The sequence below is a fragment of the Limanda limanda genome, chromosome 9 (assembly GCF_963576545.1).
Source record: "Limanda limanda chromosome 9, fLimLim1.1, whole genome shotgun sequence".
Lineage (NCBI taxonomy): Eukaryota > Metazoa > Chordata > Actinopteri > Pleuronectiformes > Pleuronectidae > Limanda > Limanda limanda.
In genome coordinates, this window is record NC_083644.1 from 12,037,381 (window position 1) to 12,063,404 (window position 26,024).

The 26,024-nt window shown below is 46.1% G+C and overlaps 1 protein-coding gene across 1 annotated transcript in view; it reads right to left on the bottom strand.

The window, feature by feature from the left end:
• Positions 1 to 26,024, bottom strand: part of LOC133010249 (ephrin type-B receptor 3-like) — a 57,915-nt gene that overhangs the window by 17,830 nt on the left and 14,061 nt on the right. The window contains exons 2-4 of the mRNA XM_061077756.1: positions 9,810 to 9,874; positions 4,561 to 5,233; positions 630 to 785 (exon numbers count right to left, since the gene is read on the bottom strand). Of these exons, the coding sequence (XP_060933739.1) occupies positions 630 to 785; positions 4,561 to 5,233; positions 9,810 to 9,874 (894 nt within the window). The remainder of the gene's footprint in view (positions 1 to 629; positions 786 to 4,560; positions 5,234 to 9,809; positions 9,875 to 26,024) is intronic.

A 26,024-nucleotide genomic window follows, 5' to 3' on the forward strand; every position in this document is an offset into this window, starting at 1 on the left:
GTGTGTGCGTGTGAAGTGCTGGAAGGGACGAGGGAGACAAACTATTGGCAGAGCCGTGGCAATTCTGTCTAATTACCAGAGCCTTATCTCTCGCTGCACTGTTAAAGAATCAGCCTCACACCCCAGCAACAAAAAAAAAAAAGGATGGTCTGCTCTCTTCAGCAGTGAATGAATTAGTTCCTCCGTGTGCGTAATTGCTCTTAACGAAGCTGCTGCTACCAGAATCATTCTTTACTTTCTGTCTGTAAAGGTGGCGTCAGCAGTGAGAACAGATTGACTTCACAGAAGAAGCAGGCAGGGGGGGGGGGGGCCTGCATGATAAGCTTTTGGATAGCGTTGGGAAAGCAAGCAGACTTGTTTGTCGTCCGTGTGGCGCGGTGGGAACATGCTCCTGAGAGCGTTTATCAGCCAGTCGAGGGCACAATTCAAAGTGGAAAGTTTTTCCCACACAGTTCATAACATTTTTATGGCTACCAACACGTTTTATCACAATCTGAATTCGTGCTTCTGACCTGCTTCTGTTTTTTGAAAGGGAACAAGAAGATAGAGAAAGTTGTACAGTTAACATTAGTTATGACTTTCAAACATGCCCTTGCTATAACGGTCTACAGAAAGCAGATTTCACGTACTGGTGCAGGGGGAGTCGGGCGAGTCGGTGTCCGATCGGTAGTAACCGTTTCGACAGGAGCAGATGCTGGCTGCTCCCGAGCCGGCGACGCTGTGGTCGGGACACGGCAGGCAGAAGCCGTCTCCCTGTTTGGACTTGAAGGTGCCGGGGTTGCAAGCTGGTGGTGAAACAGACAAAGAAACGTATGAATAACAACTCAAGACATTTACAGTACCATCAGTCATTAAGCAAGTAGTACCTTTTTGTCATATTTGTGTGAGTTATAATTATTTTCAAATGGTCAGCACAGGCAAATGAAAACTGTTCCAAACCCCCATGTCGCCTTTTTACTTAAATACGGAGACTCCATCTTTGGCCGACTTCGGTGGAAAAGGAGAGATTTTGAGCAGCATGTGTGTGTTTGCATTAACTCCAGCTCACATGAGGACAGTGTCAACCCAAATTAACTACACAGCCTTAAGAGCCAAAACACCCTTGTGAATTCAGTCTGCTATGAAATGAATGCAAACATACATGTGGAATGAAAGAGGCCCACACACCATATGCTGATATTTACACAAACAAGGCTCTGCTCACTACTGGGCTAAGTAACATGTCTGCAAACACACACACATCCCAAGTCACTTCAGTGCACTCCATTTTAAGAATCTTCTTTGAAAAAGTACGACACTTTAGCCGAATTCCGACGTGAAATACTACTTTTATATTGGTATTTATTTCAATGCTTATATTCATAACTCTGGTATATTTTCAGAAATGTATTTAATATGCAAGGTCCCTCACAAATAAAATAAGAAAGTAAAGTAAAGATGTTTGATCATGGGTCCAGATTATGGACAATGCTCCAGGAGAGGGAACAGTGGGGAAAGCTGTTGAAGAAGTCCGGACATAACATTTACATTCCAGATATCATGTATTTTTGTTTACAGCACATCGACTCTGGCGTCAGCCCTTATCACCAAAAGCTCTCGAATCTCATCTGTACAGCTGGACATCTTTGTCGGTGCAGCTGTCTCTTTCTCGGGAGGCCGGCAGAAAGAACTCCAGAGAAATCGTCCGGAGCAACTGACATTCGCAGCATATGCTTCCTTCTGCCTTTGAAATCACTTCCTTCACAGACCCACGCCTTGGACATAGTTTAGGGTTGTACCATAAACCCAAAACCTGGTTCTTGATTAGGGTAAAGCCTTGTTAATCAGAGGGAAACACTGCTGGTCTTTGTAAATGCCCCAGCTCCGTTTATAGCAGCCGTTTGGAAGTTTATAACTCAGGTGATAAGTTGCAGACGCCACCACGAGACACCGACAGCGGCACTGTGATCCAGAACACTTTGGCAGGCTCCATATCTTTGATGAACTATCTCGTTAAAAGATGAATGAGTTTGCCGCGGTGCTTAATAAAATAAAAAAAAAAGGCCGGGAGACAGGTAAGACAGGCAGAGTTAACAGGGGCCAGTTGATTAGCTGACCTACTATGTGTTAGTTTTTCAATGTCAAGGACGCCGCGCTATGTTTGTCCCGCTGAATGATAATCAGGAAAACACAGCGGCTGAGTTTGTTTTTTTCGCTCGCTTTCTGAAAACCACAGAGGGCCGGGGATCAGATCTGCAGCCGACCACCTCCCGCTCTCGCATTTTTTAAAAGTTCAATATTAGCACAAGCCCACCAGTTGACTGCGCCGTGTACATTAGCTCTGAGTGTATTTGTTCTTCCACCATTAATCAGAGTCATCACACCACTGACTAACAGGAAGTGCCGCCTGATGAACAGATACGAAACGACCTCGAGTCTTTTGCCAGGTGAGAGAACATTCTCTTTGATTTGGATTCGTGACCAGCGCCGGGTTCATTGAAGTTCAACCCGGCGCAAAGTCAACTACAAGCACTTTCTCATCTCACAGGGGACGAGAGTGTTTGGTTTTCAACATGCTGGCCCCGACGGAAGTTGTTGAGGGAGCACTCCCATTAAAACAGACAATTTTTTTTTTAGCAGGGAACGTGCTGATCAATCACTTCCAGCGAGTAAAGGGGTCATCCTCCTCCTTTCATCCGTTTTCTCCTCAGAGGAACGACAAAAGAATGAGGAAGAGAGAGAGAGACACGGGTGTAGAGAAAAAGGGAGGGAGAGGTGGAAGAGGTGGAGGCATAGAAAATGCTAATCCTGCCTGCCTGCCCCCCCCCCCCACCACCACCACCACCACCACCACCCTTCCCCACTCCCCCTGTGTCTTATCCTCTCATGCAGAACATAGAGCTTAAGGAAGTGATTAGAATGAATGCTGAAATTGGAAAGTGTGGAGCATGGAGAAAAAGAAGTAAAGAATATTGGGAGTGAAAAATGTGCAGCAAACGAGTGGAGGGGCTAAAAAAAAAAGAGAGGCTTATTGATTAATATTAATGCCGACACCCTTACAGTAACTCTGCAGGCGTATGAAAGAGAGGCACTGCCTTCAGATTAGGAGGGAGAGGTAAAGACTACAGCGGCGAGAAAGGGAGAAGCAGAGGAAGGAAGGAGAGACGGCCAAAGGGATGATGAGAAAGGAGGGTGGAGTAAAATAGTTGGAGAAGAGACCAGAGGAGAGGTGGTGTGAGAAGAAGAAAAGGAGGGAGATTTTATCCCGTGTGGTTTCAACTTTGATTAGAGAAGGCTCTATCAGGGCCCACTGGCCAGGGCTTTAACCTTGAGCTGCCGAGGAGCAAACAAATGAGTTTTGAACCTCACGCTGTACGCCGTGCTTTATATTTACCGTGCTCCTTTTCTCACACTCAAACATGTTCTCCCTTTCGAAAGGTGAACACGCAGTCGATATCCAGGGATGGACAAAAAGCCGCCTGAGTCGAGTATCCGCCCACTCTCTGCCTGATTGCCGGGACGAGTGCTGAACAAAAGGTCTTCCCGGGCTCATCCCTCTCTGCTATAAAAAAGTGGAATGAGCCCTCTGAACCGAGGATGATGTGTGAACTGTACCCAGAATGCATATGCGCAGACACCTCGCTATGAACCCCGCTGATCAATAACCCTGTCAGCTCCGCTCTCTCTCTCTCTCTCATTCTGCTGCCTCCATTTGACCTCCGCACCCCGAGCTTAATTTTTACGCCCCCATATCCCTCAACACGCACACATTTTCCATTTATCCTACCCTCTCCTCCCGCTGTCACCTGCACTCCATTTCAGGCGCGACCTGGTGTTCATGTTCACCTTGCTCTCAACCTCTGTGAACCCGTTATGTTTTCCATCAGACCTGAAAGCATCGTAGCGCTTCCCAGCTCCTAATAAACAGACAAACTCCCATGCATTTCCATTTATTTAGTAACCAGCTGCCAGGCAATGCTGAGGTCAGGCGGGTGAATGGCTGCCTGCCGACAGCATCATCTACTGTGCATTATTCTACCTGGTAGCCGTTGGATTAATGTGTCGGAGAATACAAGGCACATAAATGGCTCATAATAAAGTGGCAGCTGGGCAATCTCGTGATAGAGGCTGTAATCTGTGGCCAAAACAATACAGATTAAATCTCTCGGTGTGTCCACAGCAGTCATGTATCCAGATGAAGTGTCCTTCAGCGTGACTTTGACCTCCTGCTTCTCACTCATTGGGATTCGCTCAGCACAGAGGCATCAGAAACCGTGTGACTCAAATGCAAATGCTATTTTTTTCGCTGCAGTTATAATGTCATACATTATTGATCGCCATAGGGACCCACCCCCTCAACCCCACCATCATCTTTTCAAGAAGGTAAGACAGCAGCATAACCTGTTAAGCAGAATTTACATAGATAAATTGAATCTGGGCCAGTCCAAGGGCTGACGTAAGACTTAAGCACTGTGTACGGTGTTGTATGACACTCTAAACCCTAGATTAATCTGCCATTGCAAACAATGGAAATAAAGAAATGCTGGATTGACCTCAAAAGTCTGTTGTGAAAACACTCACCTTGACATTGGGTTTCCTTTAATGATGGTTCAAAACCAGACGAACAGGTGCAGGCTCCGACAGGAACCATCCACTCCCCGTCACCGTTGCAGTAAAGCTTCAGTGGCACGGACACCTCCAGAGCGTTGGGGACACAAGTTCCTGGCGCAATGACCAAGGACGTTGCCTCAGCCCCAGTTGCCGTCTCTGGGAACACGGCAAAGTTGGCAATTGTGGTGGAGCACTTCTTATAAAACACCCTCACTGAGATGAGTGACATGCAAGCGCCAAGGTCCTGGAAGGCCAAGTAGAACCCGGCTTTGGACAGAGGGCCGAAACTTCTGACTTTTGTGTTTACCCGTCCTGACTCGAGCATGGAGAAGCTCTCGTCTGGGGCAATAGTGTCCACCTTCACATAAGGGTTCTCCATCCAGAAAGGGCTGGTGGCTGTGGCCGAGTCGGAGTCGGACTCATAGTAGAAGAGGTTGAAGGTCTCTTTGCAGGAGCCGGGGATGTTGGGGATGCTGTTGCAATCACGCACAGTGAATTTCATCTCGACATATACACGCAGCACATCCTTTCGCGGGATGAAGTCACTGCGTAGCCAGTTATTCTGGTTGGCCTCACGTACATTGCAGACTTGATACGTCCTGATGGGGTTCATGGCATCATCATAGCCACTTACTTCTTCCCACTGTGAAGAGAGAATGAGAGGAACATGGTTAGAAGCTGTTTATCTCTGACAGTTTCTGGCATTGTACTTTCTCCCATCTCTATGTACTTTGCCTTAAAGGTTGAAGAGATACAGTACACTCAGTCAAATTACATCGATTAAAGTAGGTGCGTATGTTTGGACCAAGAGACCAAGAAGCAACTGGACTGTTTCTCTTGGATTATTGTGTATTTCCAATTAGTTTCTCTTGCGTTTGCCATGCTAGGCATTTTATCTGTGGTGAGTGTAGCGAAAAGCAGGGACAAGGACTGCAAATTCATCACAATTACAGCAGCCTGTCACCCCCTCACCACAGAGCCACCACAGCATGTTTACCTCATATCTGTTTGGAAGTAGCAGCCACACTGCTTCACAACCAATTACGCTTCAATTACAGAGCAATGATCGCAACGTCCTCTAATAAAGACAGGGAAAAGGCGCCGGTTAACCTTCATGCTTTTCTGTTTTTACACCCCTCCACGTCTTTCACTGTTACCTAGAGGGTGAATTACTCGGGATGAAATGGGATTAAATCTTCTAAACTTTGATTACCGGCCTCATTAAATGAGCGAAAGCAAACTAGACTGGAAAGACTTGCTGTAATCTAATGAATTTTTCTACTGCAAATGAAAACGCCACGATTAAATCGTTTGTGCATGTGTGCTGGGGGAACTGCTCCCCTCTCCCATTACGCAAAGTGCATTTATGTTTTCTTAGCTAAGCCAAGGGCTGGTAGGTTTATTTACATAGCACATTACACATACAGAAGCAAATCAAGGTGATTTCCATATGGCATGAGAAGGCATTAAAGCATTTAAAAGACAATGAGGGGTGGAAACTCCAATAGAACAAAATAAAAAAAGGCAGAGGAATAAAACAAATTTTGTTCAGATTTAGCCTGATACTTTAACCCATTGGACTTGCTACATAAATGCATGAGACTAAACCTGTGGGTGGTAATTCCCTTTGCTCCAGGACACATCTATAACTAAATGTCCATGGTTGCACCCTTGTGACCAAAGTTTGCCTCTGAACATTTGACTGTCTCGAAAACTCTGGCATTAAGGCACCAATTTGTTCTCCAGAGCCAGTTGTTTCCATCTGAGCTCAGAACATCTTAATTAAGGCTGTGATATGGATGTGGTGGAGACAAGGCTATTAATCCAAGACCCTGGAGGCCGTGAGGGAGAGAGCGAGAATGGGCGTAGCTCAGTGGTGGCATTAAAGCGATGTCCTGACGAGAGCGAGAGCAAGGGAGGAAGCGACCGTGGGGAATCGATAATCGCCAGGCAGGTCAATGGGATGGCTAAAAGCATGAGGTGTCGATGGGTATTTAGTTCAGTGTAATAAATCACCTACTGCGAAAGAGCGTGCGGCCAAGTGTTTGTGGGTGTATGTTTGAGGTTGTGTGCGTTTGTTTAAGCACCATGTCTGCATGAGCGCGCATTCTCTACGCATGTTTGTGTGTAAGTGTGTTCGGGGAGACGACCTCTCAGTGAGACACACACCAGTGGTCTAACCCCATGAGTGCCTGCTTACCAAGACTGGATGTATTAGGCAGGTCATGTGAAAAAAGTTTCTTGGTGTTGACTTCCAACAAGATGGAAAGACATTCAACATGGGAGATTCACGTCAAGTTATCCTCGTTCTTTCCAATCACAGCTATAGATTTTACTTTCAGATGAATGACGCCTCTGTGTGTTTGGAATGAACTAGGAACAGGTTCTCTCAGACCTACTCTAGATGTTTTGATATCTCTCCTTATTCAAGGTGAACATTAAGCAACTAAACTAGAACAATTAGCTTTAAGCATCAGCTGAAATTCTAATGTTTTGTTCAGGATGTGAATGTGCTCTCTGGGGAAAAATTTAAGGGCATTTCAAGCTTATTTATCACATGTTTTAGCACGCTGGGGTTCTGAGAAGGAGACGGATACACACTAACAATAGTCATTACCTCCACGAGCTCAAAAATTGGTATATTGTTATTAGGGTATGGTTTATGGAAAACCCTGAGTGTGGGCCCTGTTATAAAGTGGAATTCCCCCTTGATATCCCATCTGTTTTGTAACACAAATGATACTGTGTATGAACAAACACACAATACAGCGAAAACTAAAAATAAGCAACAACACCATCCCTGATGGAGTTACGTGTGGACTTGCACTCACGCACTTAAACACCGACATGACTGATGCACAAACGCTACAGGCTATCCAGACGAATGCAGACATACACATACCTGAGTGCAGACACATAGGGGGGGAATATGATAGGATACATGTGCACACATGTAAACACAGAGAAACCTAGTAATGAGGTATGTGAAGACACTGTGTTGGAAGGTTCAATACTTACGGGACCATATTTTACCAGTTATAACCGTATCATTTATGTCTGTCTGCAGACTATTACACGGTGGGGGAAAAAAATATTGATTTTTCTCTCCTTTTCCTCGGGCTTCTTTCTGTCCCAGCCACACACAGACCGATTTTTGCTGCAAAGCAGAAGTACCTGCTATTCATCAGCAAACTCTGATTGGCTAAGCACAGGATCAACTTAGAAAGGATCAGACTTAGTTGGAGAGCTGCAGTCGACGTGGCTGCTCGATCTGTGAGACTCCAAATGTGGATCATATTATACAATTCACATCTTATACTGCTCGTCCAGCTCTGCACCAATCACTGACCTCTGTTCATCCCTTTTTCTGTCTAGCTCACTCCAAGATTTTACGCTTAGCAACACTGACAAAAACACTAGTGGTTCCTAAAACAAAGTCAAAGAGTGTCCAAGTCTTTGCTCTTCAACACACCTGCTAACAACACTTTTTGTACTCAACCTACACAAGTGTGTTAACACTGTCTTACCCCCCCCCACAGGCAACTATGCTGCATTTTGAATCAAATGCTTACTGTCTTCTAAAGCTGGGGCTCTGCGTCTAGTTCTGGGAGAGTATGAAGAATGCCAGAGATAACTGACTTCATATTTTAACAGCTTTTTACCTCTTTTAAAAAACAACCAAATCCATTTTCCTGTCGACACTAGACAGATGCAGATATGACGCAATCTATGTCCTCAATTTCACCCTCTGACCTCATTGACATGTTGATCTGGATCTTGTTCTCTTGTTCGCTGTCTCTCCCTCTCTGGCTTCATGAAAATGTGTCTGGATTTTACTTAATCTCAGTCCCTCTGCCTTCCCCCCTCCCCCTTGCTTGGTATGTCACAGTGTCTGTCCTCTCAGCCACTGTACCCTGCTCTTCTTGAACATTTGTCACCCGTAACAAAAAACAGGCTGCGCGGTTTCCATAAGCGAGACTGCAGAAGCATACAAATAAACAGGCGTACGATACGGTGTTCACCAAAACAGAGAAGGGGGGGAGATAACTCAGAGACACACACACACCGTCTGTGGTACATTCTGTTTGCAAGACAAAAACAATACGCTTGTGAGGAATTCATCCCCCTTCGGTTGGTAATGTGGGAAATCTGAAGTGCAAAAGGCTCTTCACTGTATCGTCTTTTGAAAAGAAGCATCTGTTGCGGGTTCGGTTGGAAAAGAAATAGGGAGGCGTTTTCTTTTCGTTTCTATGCCCTTCTGCATGGGAGCAGTGGGAGCATCGCTGCAGCATTGTAGCTTAACGAGGGGGAGGGGGACCGAGGGAGGCAAAAGAAGATGGACAGATAGGAGGAGGGAAGGAGGAAGGGGAGAGAGGAGAGAGGGGGCATGACAGGCTGCAAAGGGGGCTCGTCCTGCTGATTGTTGCAGCTGATGTGGTTAGTGTGTCTGGCTTCATTAGTGCTTAGTTACTTGGAAGTAAAGGAAGAGGAGAATAAGGAGGGCGGGTGACTTCCAACAGCTGGGGCGGAATCTTCTCGGCAAGTGCATCGGGGTAAAAACAAAATAGGAGAAAAATGGGGGCCCACCTTTCAAAACACAAGGGCCAAGTCAGAGGGCCGCACAAAGGCGAGGGGAGGAGTGCTGGCGCTCTTTGAAGTGTAGCCGAGGAGGGGTCAAGACTCTCTCTGCTCCTCTTTAGCCCTTTGTGGAGACCACATGGGAAAGCAAGGGGAGGCTGTCACTGGCACTTTGTGTGTGGTAGATTTGGATGCCTCCGTGTGCAATAGGTCAACGGCAAGAAATATATTCGGTCCTTAAAAGGGCGCTTCACGAGGAGGAAACTGACGCTCTTCACATGTTTCGAGGGCAATGGGGCGAGAGGAAAGGAACATCTGTGACTGTGTGGGTCGGTGAAATTGGATTGCTGCGTGTCTTATTCTCCTCGCTAAAAGGCGCATCCTGTTGAATGTTAAAGCACATCCTGTGGAGTGATTTGCTGATGAAGGTGTACCCGACTACGCCACCTCAGAGAGGCGTATATGCATATAGAGGCTCAAATGTGCACATGTAAAGTCACAGCTTCAGGCACGTGTGGATCAGGAAATTTAAATCACACAACGAATAAGCTAGACTCACAAATCTTATTTCTTTTTCTCTATTGACTAATGATTTTGACCCAATCTTCATGAATACACAAACGTTGGCTCGTAAAACTTACCCCAGTCTCAGGGTGTGCAGTCCAGGCTAATTCTGTCGTGGCCCACTTCGTGTCCATCAGCGTCTCTGTGAACGGAAGCAGAGAGAAGACGACCAGGTTAGACAAAGAGGAAACAGGGTATAACAGAGGAGATCAATAGAACGGGATAGTTTTACAACAAAGTCATAAAACTTGTAAAATGGTTCAAGGAACAGATAAGAGGCTCCGACTGAAGTTGTTCCCAGATAACTGGGTGAATAACTCGGAAAGCGAAAAGGCTTAGAGCGATATTCCATTCAATTAGACAAAGAAGTACTACATGTGTGAGTGTGTGTGTGTGTGTGCACGACCGGAAGAACCCAGAGACAGTGGGGGAGCGGGACTGAGATCTAGGTGGGCGATCTGTGAGGTATTGTGTGACATTTTATTGTGGCTCCTCATCTGGCTAATTAGATGGCTATTAGACATTTGCTTTTATACAGTGGAGAGGAAGTAACGCAGAGTCTTGCTGAGAAGCAGTTCCGCTTCCCACAGGGCGCTCTGACACACATAAATACACACACACACACACACACACACACACACACACACACACACACACACACACACACGCAGGGAGCAACAGATTGTAAAACTCCAAAAGATATATTACCCAACAGAAGGCTTTAATGGAGAGGGGGGTAATAAAGTTGGGTATCACAAGAGAGGTGCTCTTGAGCGGGACAAAGGTCATTACGCTTGAGCTGATTTCACTTTCAATCAATACATGAATGCATACGAGTACACCCTCTAAGTTTATTTGTACACTTACAGTATCTCGGGAGACACACTGAGGAATGCACACACTCACAGACACACAAAATGGTGGACAGGGATCTCTCCCGCAATTCCCCTTTCTCTCCTGCCCAGCTTTCCACTCTCTGGTTGCTTCTGGTAAAAGATGCCGGGTTTTGTGAGAGCAGAGAAGGAGGACTGTAAATGTCGAGTCTTTTACTACCTTGTGCTCAAGGCGCAGTGTGCAGCCACCTTATTATCTCGACCGCTGTGCTGTTCTACAAGATAGTAAAAGATGATGAAATGGAAATGGCAGAAAGGCCGCTTCTACTGTCCCACGTCATGAAGGGATGTGCGAGATGTTTCAGTTTTTCCTGCCTCGGTTGCGGGGAATGAAGCTGAAGACGTCCTTCAACTTCCACTTCGCTATCCTACCACCATCTCTCTGTTTCTCTCTACATCTCTCTTTGTATATATATAAAATTTCTATTTTTGTGCTGGGTAAGCTGACAGGAAATGGCACCTGGGAGCAAAATAAAAAAGCACAACCCCAGGATTTCACCGTACCCTCTCCGTATGCCTGCTGCCTTCAGGAGCACCAGCGCTGACAAACCCAAAAACCCTGGAACTACGTCTGGAGTTCTGTGTAGCTCTGTAGAGACGGGAGGTTCTTACAACTGGGGTTTCCCACTGAATTCTGCCCCCGCATGCTTTTGAGTGACAGTGTCGCTGACATGCGTATGTGCCTATTACGCTGGCAAAAGAAATATGACTTCCAAGAGGCTTCCAGCCAAAGGGAGATATCTTCCCATACACAAAAAAAACATGCAATCACATTTCAAATGTAGCTTTGGCTTGTTCCCCTCAGGCAAAAGGGTCTGGAAGCTTCAGTACGAGCCAGTTCATGCAGTTAAGGGCTGTCTCTCTGGGAGTGGCTGTGGGAACTGTAGTGAATACCACGCACTGGCAGCACAAGGTCAAATCTGGCTCACAACCTTTGTCACAAACAATTTTCTCTCTCTCTCTCTCTCTGTCTCTATCCAGCCGGCCTCCAAACCTCTCTCTGGATGGCGGGTATGCTTTCAAAACAAATCCTGAATGCTTTTCGCTGAGCGCTGCCTTTGCAACCAGACGCAATGATCGAGCCACATTTGTCAACCTGAGCAAAGAAAGGTCGACGAGTGTTTTTCATCCCCAGAAACTGTGTCAGTGCACATTACCAGCAGGATTCGCCCTGACTCATACCATGACAGTGTGTGATTTGGGAGCTGTTACTGTCAGCCACGCAGGTAGGTAAGCCAGTGTGGTGGAAATGACACCCCCCCGCTGTGCAGGGTGTTTATTATTATGACTGTGCCTTGTGTGTGGCACAAAGGCTTGTCATTAGAGCTGACCTTGTTGAATATGGCAACATGGTGAAACACAAAGACAAACATGGGGGAGTCAAAAAGAGTGGTGGCTGGGAGAGAGAGAGAGAGAGAGAGAAAGAGAGAGAGAGAGAGGGAGAGAGAGAAAGAACGAGAGATATGCAAAACACAATCGCACTCACAAACACACACCTGTTCAATCTGAGTCAATGGGGTTTGTTAGGTGGATCATTCGGGAGTGCATGAGCGGCAGTAACCCCTCCCATCTGGATGCTTCTGCATTGTCTAACCTTACCAGGTCTGCACTCTCCCTCTCTGTGTGTGTGTGTGTGTGTGTGTGTGTGTGTGTGTGTGTGTGTGTGTGTGTGTGTGTGTGTGTGTGTGTGTGTGTGTGTGTGTGTGTGTGTGTGTGTGTGTGTGTGTGTGTGTGTCTGTGTGTGTGTGTTTGGTGCTAAGCCCTGTATTGTGCCCAAAGTGGAGCACCAATCCTGAGTCAATGGGCCAAAGCAAAAGCACTGAGTGACCCCAGCCTAACCCAGACACTCCCTCTCTCTGTCAGTGTGTGAGCATGTGGGTGGCTGTTGTGATTTCTTTCTGCACATTATGTGTATGTGTGTGTGTGTGTGTGTGAGAGAGAGAGTGAATAACACATCAGGAAGTGGAAGCAAACTGGAATATTCATGACTGTACAACAAATCCAGACACCTGCACAGTCACAGAAAACACACATCCTCTTAAAAAAAGCCAAACTAAACACAACAGAAAATAGCGTGGACTGCTCTGTGTTAAGATAAGAGTGTGGTAGAGAAAATGCCTCTTTCAGAGACAGACACTTTTTTTTTTTTGAAGCAAACAAAACCTTTGAAATCTTCTAAGACCACGCTGCTGGCAATTTTCCCTAATGGACCTGGCTGAGAGAAAGAAAGAAGAGAAACTGTCGGAAAGGAAACCAGAAGGACGAGTTGAGGGACCAACGGCCAAAGTGCGGCTATGAGACCTCTGCTAAGAAAGGGCTGTTGTTTGCCTTTTAGCTCTTTATGTTTTACTGAACTTTTCTTTTTTATCCAGGCTGTGTAAAAGGAGGAATGGACTTTGCAGTTTGGCGAGAAAAGGTGCAAACGGGGTAAAACAGTTAAATGAAGAGGTGAATCTACTGCTGAGGAACACACACAGAGGGAGAGTGAAGCCTGCAGACGTGGGAGGTATAGAAGCACAAGGCTGTTTAATCCCTCTTCCTCACGTGCACCCTCCCTTTTCTCATCTTCACTTTCAATCTATCTCATCAATCCTGTGAAATGACAGATCAAATCTCCTGTTTTTCTATCTATCCCACTCTCCCGACTACTTTCCATCTCTTGTCCCTACAGGAAGTGTCGGGTCTGACCCCTTTTTCCATTTGTCTTCTTTCTCTCCACTCTTCCTTTTCCTGACAATCTCTATATCTGTACTTGTGTTTTCACCTCGCTCTGTGATGGATGTGACGTGCCGAGCGAGCAGGGGAATGTTTTTCAACCTCCTGCCGCTCACGACCACTATTCAATTAGCGACTCACTGTTGGAGCAACCTGAGGACTGCTTTGGTAAAGTGTTATTTATGATGCAGGTCAAATGCCCAGGGGATTAATGTAACAAATACGAGGAAAAGAAATGGCAGCGGCATTATTTTCCTCTGTGTGCGCTGATTGTGTGAGAAAAAATTGCAGACATACAAACAGGGCTTTGGGGGGTTAGATGACAAGAGAAGGGAAAAGTACATGCACATACACACACATGCATGTGCGCACGCAAAAGCCAACCCCTACATTCTAATCCCATAATGACAGGGCAGGACTAATAACAGGGGAGGGCACAGAAGCATTCGTCCCTACGGCCGCATCCCATTCACACACACACACACACACACACACACACACACACATACAGAGTTACAAGCCTCTTAAAATATTTCTTTGTTCAAACAAGTAGACTTCTTAAAAGAAAGAAAAACGAGAGAAGGGCCGAGGAGGAAAAGGAGAAGAAAGGCTATTATTGAGAGAGAGGAATGTGTAGTTGTTTCACAGGGGCCGAGTCCCCGGGGTCACACGGAGCAGACAGGTGAGGGATTTAGCTCGGTGCTACGCCGCAACTTCTCCGAGCTTTTTTTAAGCGTCGTCTTTTGTTGCCGTGATGCCGCCCGATGACAACTGAGAGACAACCTGACCGAACCCTGGGGGGGGGGGGGGGGCTGAAAGCGAATTTCTGTCTCGACAACCCTGGGAGAAAAGGGTGGTTCCAGACACGTTAACTGTTTTTGTTGACATAATCCTTTCCCGTTTAGCAGTATTTTCTGATCATAACAAAATGGCTGCTGCATTAGTGGAACATGATGACAGCAGGATTTTGTTGTGTGGAAAAAAAGGAAAAAATCAAATCCCCTAATGATTCTCCCCTTTGGAAATCCTTCTCTTCAGGCTTCTCCACTGGTTAATTATCTTCTCCGAGTTGCCCTTTTGTTGTGTTGCTCTACAGTCAAACACCACGAGCACATGGCAACCTGGCATGGGGGGGGATGGGGGGGGGGGGCAGCCACTCCATTAAAACACTATGCCGCCCGGTTGCCAAACACTTGAGCCTGTGTTTAGCCACAGAAACAGGGAAATGTGTCAACACTGGGAGAGTGAGGACCCCACGCTCGAGTTATTAGCGCTATTAGCCTGATTGCTTTGTGCCGCTATCTTTGTTGGCTCCGCTTTTGTGTCATCCGGTGTGAAGCAGGGCCACAGAGAGAGAGAGAGAGAGAGAGAAAGAGAGGGACAGAGAGAGAGAGAGGGGACGAGAGGCACGGCAAAAAGAGAGCAGGAGGGAGAGATGCCATTCAAATTCAAATAGTCCGAGCAGCCTTTTTTGCCTTTGTGCCGGGGCCAGAGTGCGATGATTAGGAGAAGCCCCCCCCCCCTCCATTTTGCGGCAGACCCCCCCCCCCCCTCCAGCACCCGCACACACAAACACTCGCAGTCGCGGTAATTGGTTTGTGCGACATGGACAGGCCAAGGAGGTGATTCCTCCCAGGAATTTCGGGAAGGGACTCTCCTCCCATGACAACCGCCCCCCAGCCACCCACCCACACCCACACCTCCACCCAATCAACACACACACACACTGCAAACACTCACTGTCAGTCATCTCACAATGGCTGTCACACGTTGTTGGTCCCCCCCTGTGTGTCCGTGTGTGTGTGTGTGTGTGTGTGTTTGCTAACAGGGTTACGACTTGGATGCCTCGCTAAACAGTCCACCTTCCTCCATCCCTCAACCTTGTCCCCCCCCCCCACACTGGTTCCCTCTCACTCTTAGTCTAACTCTCGTTTCATCTCTCCCTGAGGGGGGCGGAGTCTAATGAACGCTCGTCTTTGCCCTCTGCGTGTGTCACTGGGCCCCTGGCCTCAATTATTTTTCCCTCGTCAGAAGATACCTTGGGGCCGAGGACTATTTGGGTTGCAACAGCGTGCGTGCCACTTTTTTTTTTCTTCTTCTTCTTCTTTTTCTTCTTCTTCTTCTTCTCCTCTCTTCCTGTCTGCGTGGCCCCAGTTGTGTCTGTCAAGTCAACTTCTGACGAGCAGCTCTTTACCCGACGACGCCGGGTCTTTGAGACGAATAAACAAACGCAAACACAACACGGGTTCTTTTCTGTCGGAGGCTTTTGAGGTGGCAGAAGCAAAGCCGCCGAAATGTGGGAGAAAAAACTGCTTTGATCGCAGCCGGGGAAGGAAGGAACCGGGTTTTAACGTATATCTGTGGCTTCAATTTAAAGAATTGTTTCTGTGAGAAACAATGTGATATGTTTATTTGTTTATTTTTGTCGTTTCAATTGTTTTCCATGACTTCATGGCGTGACTGAAACAAAGACCCACCACCACTTTAAAAGCAGTAATCAGTTTTAATGTTGTGACTGACTTATGTGTGTGTGTGTGTGTGTGTGTGTGTTTGCGTGCACGTGCGTGTCTGCGGCAACCAAGCCAAAGAGGATAGTGGCTTTTTTCAAGGGCTCGTGAAGTCTAGTCTAGTTCCTGTTCTGCCGAGGGAAAGGACCTCTTTGTCTTTTACCCCCCCTCCCTCTTTTCTCTCATCTCTCTCTCTCTCTCTCTCCCTCTCTCTCTCTGCCCCCCTCCCTCTCCCCTTCTCTCACTAACCCTCGTAATTACAAAGAACAGAGGATCTGACGAACAGGTAGCCCTCAGGGCAGCTGTCTACAAAACCAGGTGTGCCTCTATGATTGTGTGTGTGAACATACGTGCGTCAGAATGTGTGCGTGTGTGTGTGTGTGTGTGCGTGCGTGTGTGCGTGTGTGTGTGTTCGCTAGAAGCTGGTGCGTGTGTCGGTTGATAAGTTTGAGTGATGGTACATGTGTTTGAGTCATCTGATGTATGAGTGATTGTAAGTGGTTGAAACTGAAGCTACTGTTTGCCTGGTTGCATTGTCCCTGTGGCTTTGAACATGCTGTCTCACAGGATTAGTTGTTCGAACATTGGCCTCTAACAAATTGAGGTTTTTAATATTGTTTCCATGCACTTGACTGCAGATGAAATCATAATGTGAGCGCTTTCAAAGTAAATGTGGAAAGATGGACACTACAACTTCAGATCCTTATGCAGGAAATTTTAGCTTAAAGCATTTCTCTCACTCCTTGTTTGTGTGTGGTACGTCTGTGCATCCGTCTCTGTGTGTGTGTTTGTGTGTGTGTGTGTGTGTGTGAATGTGCACAATCTCTTCCTTCTTTTGCCCGAACTTCATTGTTAACCCCCCCAACCCCTCACACTGCCCATAGACAGGGCATTCACAGGCGTGGGTATTGTCCCATTAATGTCTCTGTGCTCGGTCGCCACTGAATAAGTCGCAGCCCCTTCATCAACAGTAGTAACAATATAACGCACACACACACACACACACACACACATTCACAGCTGGGGTGAGCCATTAGCGCTTGTTTTATCGGCTACTTGCTCTCTGACACAAGCACTTTAGGTCGTCTCCAAAATCCAATTCTGGAAAGCTTCAATGGGAATCCTCGATAGTGTGGGTGTGTGCATTTCATCCGGAGTGCTATCCTCGCCCCCCGCCCCCCCCTGTAACTGTACCTCCGACTAATCAGCAAACTTTTTGCCATTATTCACGTGTCAATGGAAATAGCGACGCAAGAAAAGCACAGCAGATTGGCCGAGACATGCTGGTTTTCAGCTCGCAGCCAGCTGATGCGGTGGCTTTGAACCTGCAATCTTGTAAGTTACCACCTCATCTCCCAACTTGTTAAAGCTCGACGTGACATTTTGCTCCTAGAAGAGAAGGCGCAAGCTTTTGTTCACCGTGCATGTCATTCCACATTTATCATTATGTCGCTCCCTGCCCCTTTCATACATACTTATCTTCCTGTGTGTGTGTGTGTCTGCAGCTCCCTCAAGACTGCTGATGCCGAGTTCCGTGACTTAATAACAGAGTTCTGGGCTTTTGTCTAAGAAAACCTAACCACCTTCTTCTTGTTTTTCACCCGGTGATGACGTGATGACTGAACTATTTCTCTCCAGGAGTCATCCCAGCCCATGCTGATTTACGGCACACAGATCTAATTATGGTTGCCAGTTCTTTAACTCACCTCTTGCTGGAAACTACGTGTGGGACAGCAAATTTTATGCTGACATCATCTGAAAGGGAAATATAACTTCTACAATGAATGAGTGGATTGTCAACGAAAGCCTCCGCCTCTCATTTTAGATTTTTTTTAATGAGGTGTAAATGGTCCTCGAATAAATAAGATCTGAGTAATGATCTAACAAGGATTGTTTTACTGCAGGAGTTATTTTATAAAGATCGGTGTCACGTTCATCGCGTGCACATGACTTTGGATAGGTCATGTTCCTCATTTGCAAATGATTATGTTAAGGCCATCAGGTCTGTCTGTGTTTAACCACCTCCAGGAAGTGGGCACGGGACCAGGTTTCTGCAGGGACACTGAATGTTTACATCACCTAACATGGAAACTCTTGCCTCAAACTTCACCATAAATGAAGCACTTTTTCACTCGCAGGCCTTTCTGGAAATGTACCACACCCCTCCCTCTCTCTCTCTCTTTCTCTCTCTCCCTCTCTCTCTCTCTCTCTATGTTGTTCAACATTTCATAATTCAGTCTGCGTTTGGATTATTTCTTTTTTCTTTTCCTCTGGTAAAATTTCGACATCAAACACTGACAGTAAACACTGTTTGAGTATACCGCTCCAGTCGTGAATTAGATAGCTGAATCCAAGCGTGGGGCCGACTTGTGCGGCGTGCGCCCGGTGCGTGAGACGCAAAGGTGCCATCGTCTGATTTCCAGGCGAATGACTCAGCCAACTGCGACTGAAAAATGCAAACAAGCGAGGAAGGAGCAGGTTTGCCCCCCCCCCCCCCCGGAGGATCTGCATATGGAAATACAGATCTCCTTGTCGTGTTTTGTGGGTATTTGTGCGTGTGTGTATTTTCTGTATTAGTCAGAGGGAGAAAGGAAGCGAGACACCGCAATTTGGCTGTCTGTTTGTGAGCGTGCATGTGTGTGACTGCAGCTGTTTATTTCATTCCTGTTCACCTCACGCTCCCTGGGGGACAGCAATACCTGGAGTATGATTCATATTTAAGGCACGATATAGTGTAACTGCAACCTCGGCTGGCCGTGATTGATTTACTGGGCTGGCACGCAGATAATGGCAAACAAATAGGCACCTGAGACACCAAACACACACGAGCACACGCAGCTGCACATTTCAAATTTCCATAAAGAGATTTCTTTGACACATATCAAAATTACAAGCAGGCAACACACAGCTCGGCCATTCGCTAGCTTTCAACGACACTGGTTTATAACATATACTGTAAACACTGCGCTCCCTGTGTTTTATACAGGCAAGTTTTCAGCATTCCTTTGCATGCAGGGTTTCAAAGCCTTGCTCAAGGGCACGTCAGTAGAGAGAAGTGAAGAAATGCAGGGTGCACTGTTCTGCAGACAGCAGAGTCCACTAGCCTATATAAGGATATGTCTCCTGACAGACTATTTAGCAGGCGGTTTTTCGTTTTAGCTCCATTTCAATGCAACCAGAGTCCGGTGGAAATTCTGCCAACACGATGAATCAATCCTCACATCTTCCTGAGACAGATACCCGTCTCTCTCTCTATCTCTCTCTCTCTCTCTCTCTCTCTCTCTCTCTCTCTCTCTATCTCTCTCTATCCATCTCCTATCGCATGTACTTTGGCATTTATTTAAAGCTGGCGACTGATGTTCAACAATTGCCTCATTATATGTTCATCTACAAAGTGATGGGACATGAAAGGGGGGGCAGGGGAGTAATTTGCTTAATGAGATAAAGCCGTGTCGATATTCTTTGATTTGTTGCTTTGTCCGGTTCAAACCTGCCGACTCCACGGCCGACTTCTCGGCGGATGTGGCTAATGAACGAGCGGCGCTACGTCGCTCACATGACCGATAGGAATCGTGTGAGGTGGCCGCAGACGCCAATGAATATGAAGTACCTCAAAAGGTCAAATGAGAAGATGGAAAGAGGGATTGTGATTCAATTAATCCGGTAATAATCCTCATTCTTATTCAACAGTACCACTTCAATGATAGGGAGAGGCAGAAACCCATGCATATACACACAGAAGAATCTATCTATCTATCTATCTATCTATCTATCTATCTATCTATCTATCTATCTATCTATCTATCTATCTATCTATCTATCTATCTATCTATCTATCTATCTATCTATCTATCTATCTATCTATCTATCTATCTATCTATCTATCTATCTATCTATCTATCTATGTATCTGTCTATCTGTCTATCTGTCTATGTATCTGTCTATCTATCTATCTATCTATCTATCTATCTATCTATCTATCTATCTATCTATCTATCTATCTATCTATCTATCTATCTATCTATCTATCTATCTATCTATCTATCTATCTATCTATCTATCTATCTATCTATCTATCTATCTGGGTATTAGTGGTGCAGGCTAACATTGTGACAAATCAGGCCTAACTAACTCCATCCACATCACATTCAGCCCATCAAGTCTGCCAATGGGTTTTTGGCAGCTCCTTTTTATTTTACCTACTTCAACCTACTCCCCCGTCACATATCTGTGTGTCCTTCTGTGGAAGAAAGAGACTTCTCAGGAGAGCGGCCTCGGAGTCCACAGAAAATCAGAACGTCACGGGATTGATCTCCAAGGTCAGAGTGTGTCAATTAACAGACTGTTAAACTGTCCTTGAGAGGGAGAATGAACCTCTATTTGTTGAGCAGCGGTGCGTCTCTGGATCGGAGCGCAGAGGAGCAAAACTGTCTTGTTTGAAGTCAAATTAGAACGGAACATGCGCGCGAGATGCGAAAAGGGCAATGAACGAGTAACAAGCGGCGTCCAAACAATAACTTGATATGCGCCGACTGCCTGATACAGCCACGGCACAAAGGAAACAGCTTTTGAATATGGGTTTTATTTGTCGAGATAAGCAAGGGAGAGCGGAGGAGAGAAAGAGTGAGGGAGAGCGATTCCCAGCTTTGGGTGTGGCAGTCGTTCAGCGCACAGTCGTTTATACCAACATCGCTTATGAGTCTCCACAGATTTCGGCAGGAGTGGAAAGAGAAAGAGAGAGAAAACGGGGGGGGGAGAAAGAGTCAAGGAAAAACAGCGGCGAGCAGGGAGAGGGGTGGAAAGAGATGGGAGAGCAAAATAGAAGAAGAGATATTCAATGTAGAGACAAAGAGAGAGGGAGCGGACAAAGCAGAGAAAGAGATGGGAATGAAAGGCAGAGGGGGCCAGCAAGGTAACAAAGGGGGGGAGCAGGAGGGAGGAGAGAACACAGGGGAGAGAAAAGGAGGGAGAGGATGGAGAGCTGGTACACGCTCTCTTGTATTCCCCACTGCCTCCTCACTTCTTTCACCGCCGCTGTGTTTTTGGCATGCTGACACGCAGCGGCCTTCAGAGACCGGGTGTGTGTGTCTGTGTGTGTCTGTCCTGTGTGTGTGTGTGTGTGTGTGTCTGTCCTGTGTATGTGTGTGTGTGTGTGTTTGTGTCTGTCCTGTGTATGTGTGTGTGTGTGTTTGCCTGAAGTGTCTGTGTTTGAAATGCAGCCTGATGGGAACTGTTTCTGCTCATCGCCTTACTGCAGGCCAGGGAGCCATCGTCTTCTTCACTGCTGTCCTTTTCTCTGTTCCTCCACTGTCTCCGTTCTTTCCCTCCTCCCCTCTCCTCCCCTCCTCCTCCCCTCTGTAACCCCTGTGCCAACCACAACTCCCATTCACAACAGCTCAATAGCTCTTGTAGCAGACCGTGGAGAAGATAGCAGCACAGTATCCCAGCCCAAATAATGTATGTGAAAAATTGATAGCAGCCTGCAACAGTCCTTGAGGAGGTGCTGCACATGTGCATTTCAATGGGAACATGTCACTGCTGGTGGTTGAGTTATGCTTCTGTGTGCAGGGACACACTCACCTGTGAGAATGAATGTGTATTTGCTGGTGATGGTGGAAGCTTGAGATTACCCGAGTGTCTCAGAAGCACAATAACATAAACATGCATAAATACACACACACACACACACACACACAAAAGGACGTGGGCTATTGTGCTGCTTGTGCAGCCACATTCTGTGTGTGCAGTTACTTCACAGCTCTAATAGCAGGTTTCAGACAATTTCTTGTGTCAGCAATGGCTGACTCAACAAACAGGGCTCAATCACATGGGAACACAGACCCCTACTGTACACTTACATAATGCTAATGCACACACGTTGTGCATAATAGATTATTTAAACAATAATAACATCAACACACACACACACAAACAGAGAATGAGAGCTATTATTAAGACTGACACACACACTCGCACGCACACACAGTCCTGTTTGTTCACTGTGGGTGTAGCCTAGAAAGAGCTGGAACTGGGCAGTGAATAAAAGCCGTGGCTTTTTGAATGGCTTCACACCACAAGAAAAGTGCTTAGCACCCAGCTTTGCCATTCAATAGCCACTGAGTCTCTCACAGAAACACATGCTCTCTCGCTCTCTCGCTCCACAGCCCCCTCTACCTATGTTTCTCTTTATACAGTCTCTCCTAATACAGTCATCTGCCAACATATCAGATCACCTTACAATGCACTTCCAGCGCAGCATGTAATGATCGTGTTGAATCTAATTAAAGACGTTTACTTCCTGTTACACCCGGAACAGCTGCCTGCGTGTCTGCAGTGAGGGGCAAAGCCCCGATGCGGTCCACATTTTCTGCATGCCAGTGGCTTCCAATTACTTTAAAACAGTTTAAAGAACACCGCATTGGTAGAGAGCAAAACGTCTTTGAGGTTTGCTTGTTTCTTTTCTGCATCTCCTTGGAAACTCTCACAGACAGAATAAACAAAATAACAGAGCCAGAATAGGAGAATCTCCCACTAGTGTGGACGGCAGCTACCAATAGACGTCTTTTGGCTCATTGAGCAAACCGCTGATTTATGAAGATGTTACAGGGTAATTATCAAGTCAATTATCACCGCCAGTCATATTAATTTCCCAGGTATGCCCTTGCTTACCTGTGAGAAAAGGGAAAAAAGGCATATGGGGAATTTTAAAAGATGAGTAATTATACTATAAACCCCCCATCCCTGCCACACATGCACATCATTGCACCTGCAGCCGTCTGTCCTGTGTTTTCCAGAGGAAGGTTTAGGAGAACCAGGTGACTGGACCCTGTGGGCCGACTGGTGCTTCTCACAGCCGCTCGTTAAGCAGACAGAGGGCTTGTTGCACTTTACCTGCTCGGCCCATCATTACCCATTCAGGTCAAAGACACTGAGAACAAAGGGAAGGTTAGAGCAGTTTAAGTTAGGAATGCAGCCCGCCAGGTCAGGGCTCAGCAGGTCTGAGACTCAGAGGATCTCTCTCTCACACACACACACACACACACACCCTTTCTCAGGCTAGCACAAATCCACACACACAAAGATCACATAAAAGCACTGATATCTCTTTCTCTGTACCCTCACACACAAAGATGTTGGGGAGTGGTGCTTTGTGTAAAACAATCAAAATCCTAATGTCAGATGAGACAAACAGGAACAGGAACAATGGCTCTCAAACCAGATGCTGTTCATATGAAACACTACTAACCGGGCAGGTGATCTGGTTCTGTCCTCTCTCTGTTCCCTCACAAATCCTTCCTTCCTTTTCCTTTTTTATTATCCTCTTTGTCTCCACCTTCGTGACGGAGACTCTCCTTCGCACATATGGCCACCACTCCCATCCGTCTCTCTAGGTGTGTTTGCAGACGTTAACTACCTAACCAGCTTTGACGCTTTGAAGTGGTTCAAATTCCCACCTTGCAAAACCTTGACAGATGGACCAGATTTCTGTCTGCCTTTTTTTTTCTCCATTCTTTGCACCGTGAACACCACATAATGACAAACAGTTGCGGATTGATTAAGGAAAATGCTTTATGCATTTAGTTTTGAGGACCAGGCTTTTCATTCAATTTCTGAAGCCGGTGGTGGCAGATAGATGCGATGATTTGTTTTTTAGAATCATTAATTTGGAGTAAGAGGTGCAGGGGAGAGATCGTTATTTTCTTTACAGATATTTAGTTTCTCGGAGTCACACACTCACCAATAGCTGTGTGAGATTAATAGCATTGATCTGTTTTGGAGTGGTAGCTCTCTCCCACACTGTTTGTAACTCTCTGCCTCCCCTCACTTTGCATGCATCGAGATTTTTTGTCGGAGCTGCATTCTTAATCGCCAGCGAGTTAATTAATCTCACACTTGGCTGGTGTAATAACTTGACTTGTTAGACCTCCCCCGTGCAAATGGACTTCACCTCTTTAGCAGCTAAAAGCACCGGTGATGCAGCAGCCAGGAGACGGGCACAGAGAGAGAGAATGTCGGGCACATCCATAAAAAGCTTAACACGTGGCCGTGTCGATGCTAATATCTGCTTGACCTTACACGTATGTTACATTTACATATTCGCCATGAACTGCAAATTACATTTCGGGCACGGTGGACTCTTGTAAGTGTAGCAGTGCAGAGGGAATAAGCTTCAGATTCATGATCGCCATGGTCGCAACATGATGAGAAAAAAATTCGGACAACAGATGCTATGAATCTGTGTGAGAAGACTACATCACTTTCTTATTACAATGTTTCTCTTAAGGTTTTATTAGTATTATTAGCAGAATAAACTAAATCGATGCCGTGAAGATTAGTCTAATCCCAGAAATACACTTGTGCCACACAGGTTCTTGGCTGCGGGACTTTACAGGATACCGGGCGATAAACTTTATGATGCAAAATAATAACTACGTTTATATTGCAAACAATAAAAAACTCAGTAACAAAACAAAACTTGTTTAATGACTTCAACAATAACATATCTGTACAAGGAAGGGTTGTTCTTTGGTTTTTATTAACGTTGTTGGAAAAAGGACGCAGCAGCACCTAGTTTTTTTTTATGAGAAATTTTGTATTTCTATATACCTCCTGTATACAGTATGTGGTGGTACATCCAGGTGGGCTATCTCCCCTAAATGTAGGAGGAATATTAAAAAAAGAGGATGGAAATCAAATAAAGATGAAAATGACAGAACAGGGAAAGTGTGTAGTATGCACACCACCTGTTTTGCAAGCCAGCTCGGTAATATCCGGTCAATCTCTTGGTCAGGGATTGGCAAGGTCCCAAACCTGATTACATATTAATGTGTTTAACCTATGGAGAAGCCACTCGATAGATAGTCGCAGCTCAGAATCCTGGCTCTGGGCAATTAAAAGAAAATGATGGATGGATAGACAGACAGGCATCCGAGTGCTGCTGGTGTCCATATGGCGGGGGGGCTTTCAGAGGCCCACGTCAATTACATAAAGACCTCTGCGCATTGGCATGACACACAGAGGGCTCTGACAGCAGCACCAGAGACAGACGGGATAAATCTTACAGTTGTTAGTAACACATGGACACACTCGCACATATGCACGCACAGAAACAGAAAGACTTGCAAGGACGCAAGTGCCAAAATGCAAGATACACACACAGGCTAACATAGACACAGGCAAAATTCACTCTCTATCTCTCCGACACACAAACCTACACAAAAACTTGTCCTGACGTTGCCCTAGTAAGATGGATGTCTAAATAATTTCCCCATGATTACAGAACCAAATGCATCACCGATCCATGCTCAAGGACCCTCGCACACTCCGGCAAGAACGCTAAACACGAGCCAGATGACTGGCCCAGAGTTTATGCCTCAATTCCTCTTTTCATCTGAAGGTGTCCTGTTGTCCTTAAGGCTCCTAAACAGCAGCATAAATCTGAAGGAGAGACGCTGGCAGTACATCAGGACAAGGGAGGAGGGAACCAGGAAGTGAGGGAGGATGAAGTGTGGGAGGAAAGGGAACACGGAGCAATGGGTTGTGTCTCTATGATCTTTACATCTTGTCTCATCCCTTTACTCTTCTAGCTTTTTTTCTCTACTACAATACATTTTGGTGTCGATAGGTTTAATTTTCAATCAACTTCTTCATTCCTCTGTCTGTCTCCCGGGCAATGTTAGAGGAATATTGGCTATCCTGGCTAATGTATTATTCACCCTACATTGATGTGTAACTAAAGCTGGCAGTTCGGAGGGAGCACTGTGTCACCAATTACTCCATATCACCACTACCTACACACACACACACACACACAAACACACACACACACACACACACACACACACACAGTAGCTGTAGCCACAAGGCCGCCAGGCACCCATTGATTTATGTGCTGACACACTGTGCATGTTTGCACACATGCACATACGTTATACCCAGTATTTAAATTGCCTTGCATCCGTGTTTTTGCACTTTTGTGAGTCCGTGTGCCCTCGTGTGTGTTTCTGTCAAAGACTAAAAACTTGTTAATCTGGGGACATAACTTTTGTCCTCAATTAGACAAGGTGCTATTGTGTGTGTGTGTGTGTGTGTGTGTGTGTGTGTGTGTGTGTGTGTGTGTGTGTGTGTGTGTGTGTGTGTGTGTGTGTGTGTGTTTGTGTGTGTTTAACTGGAGGTG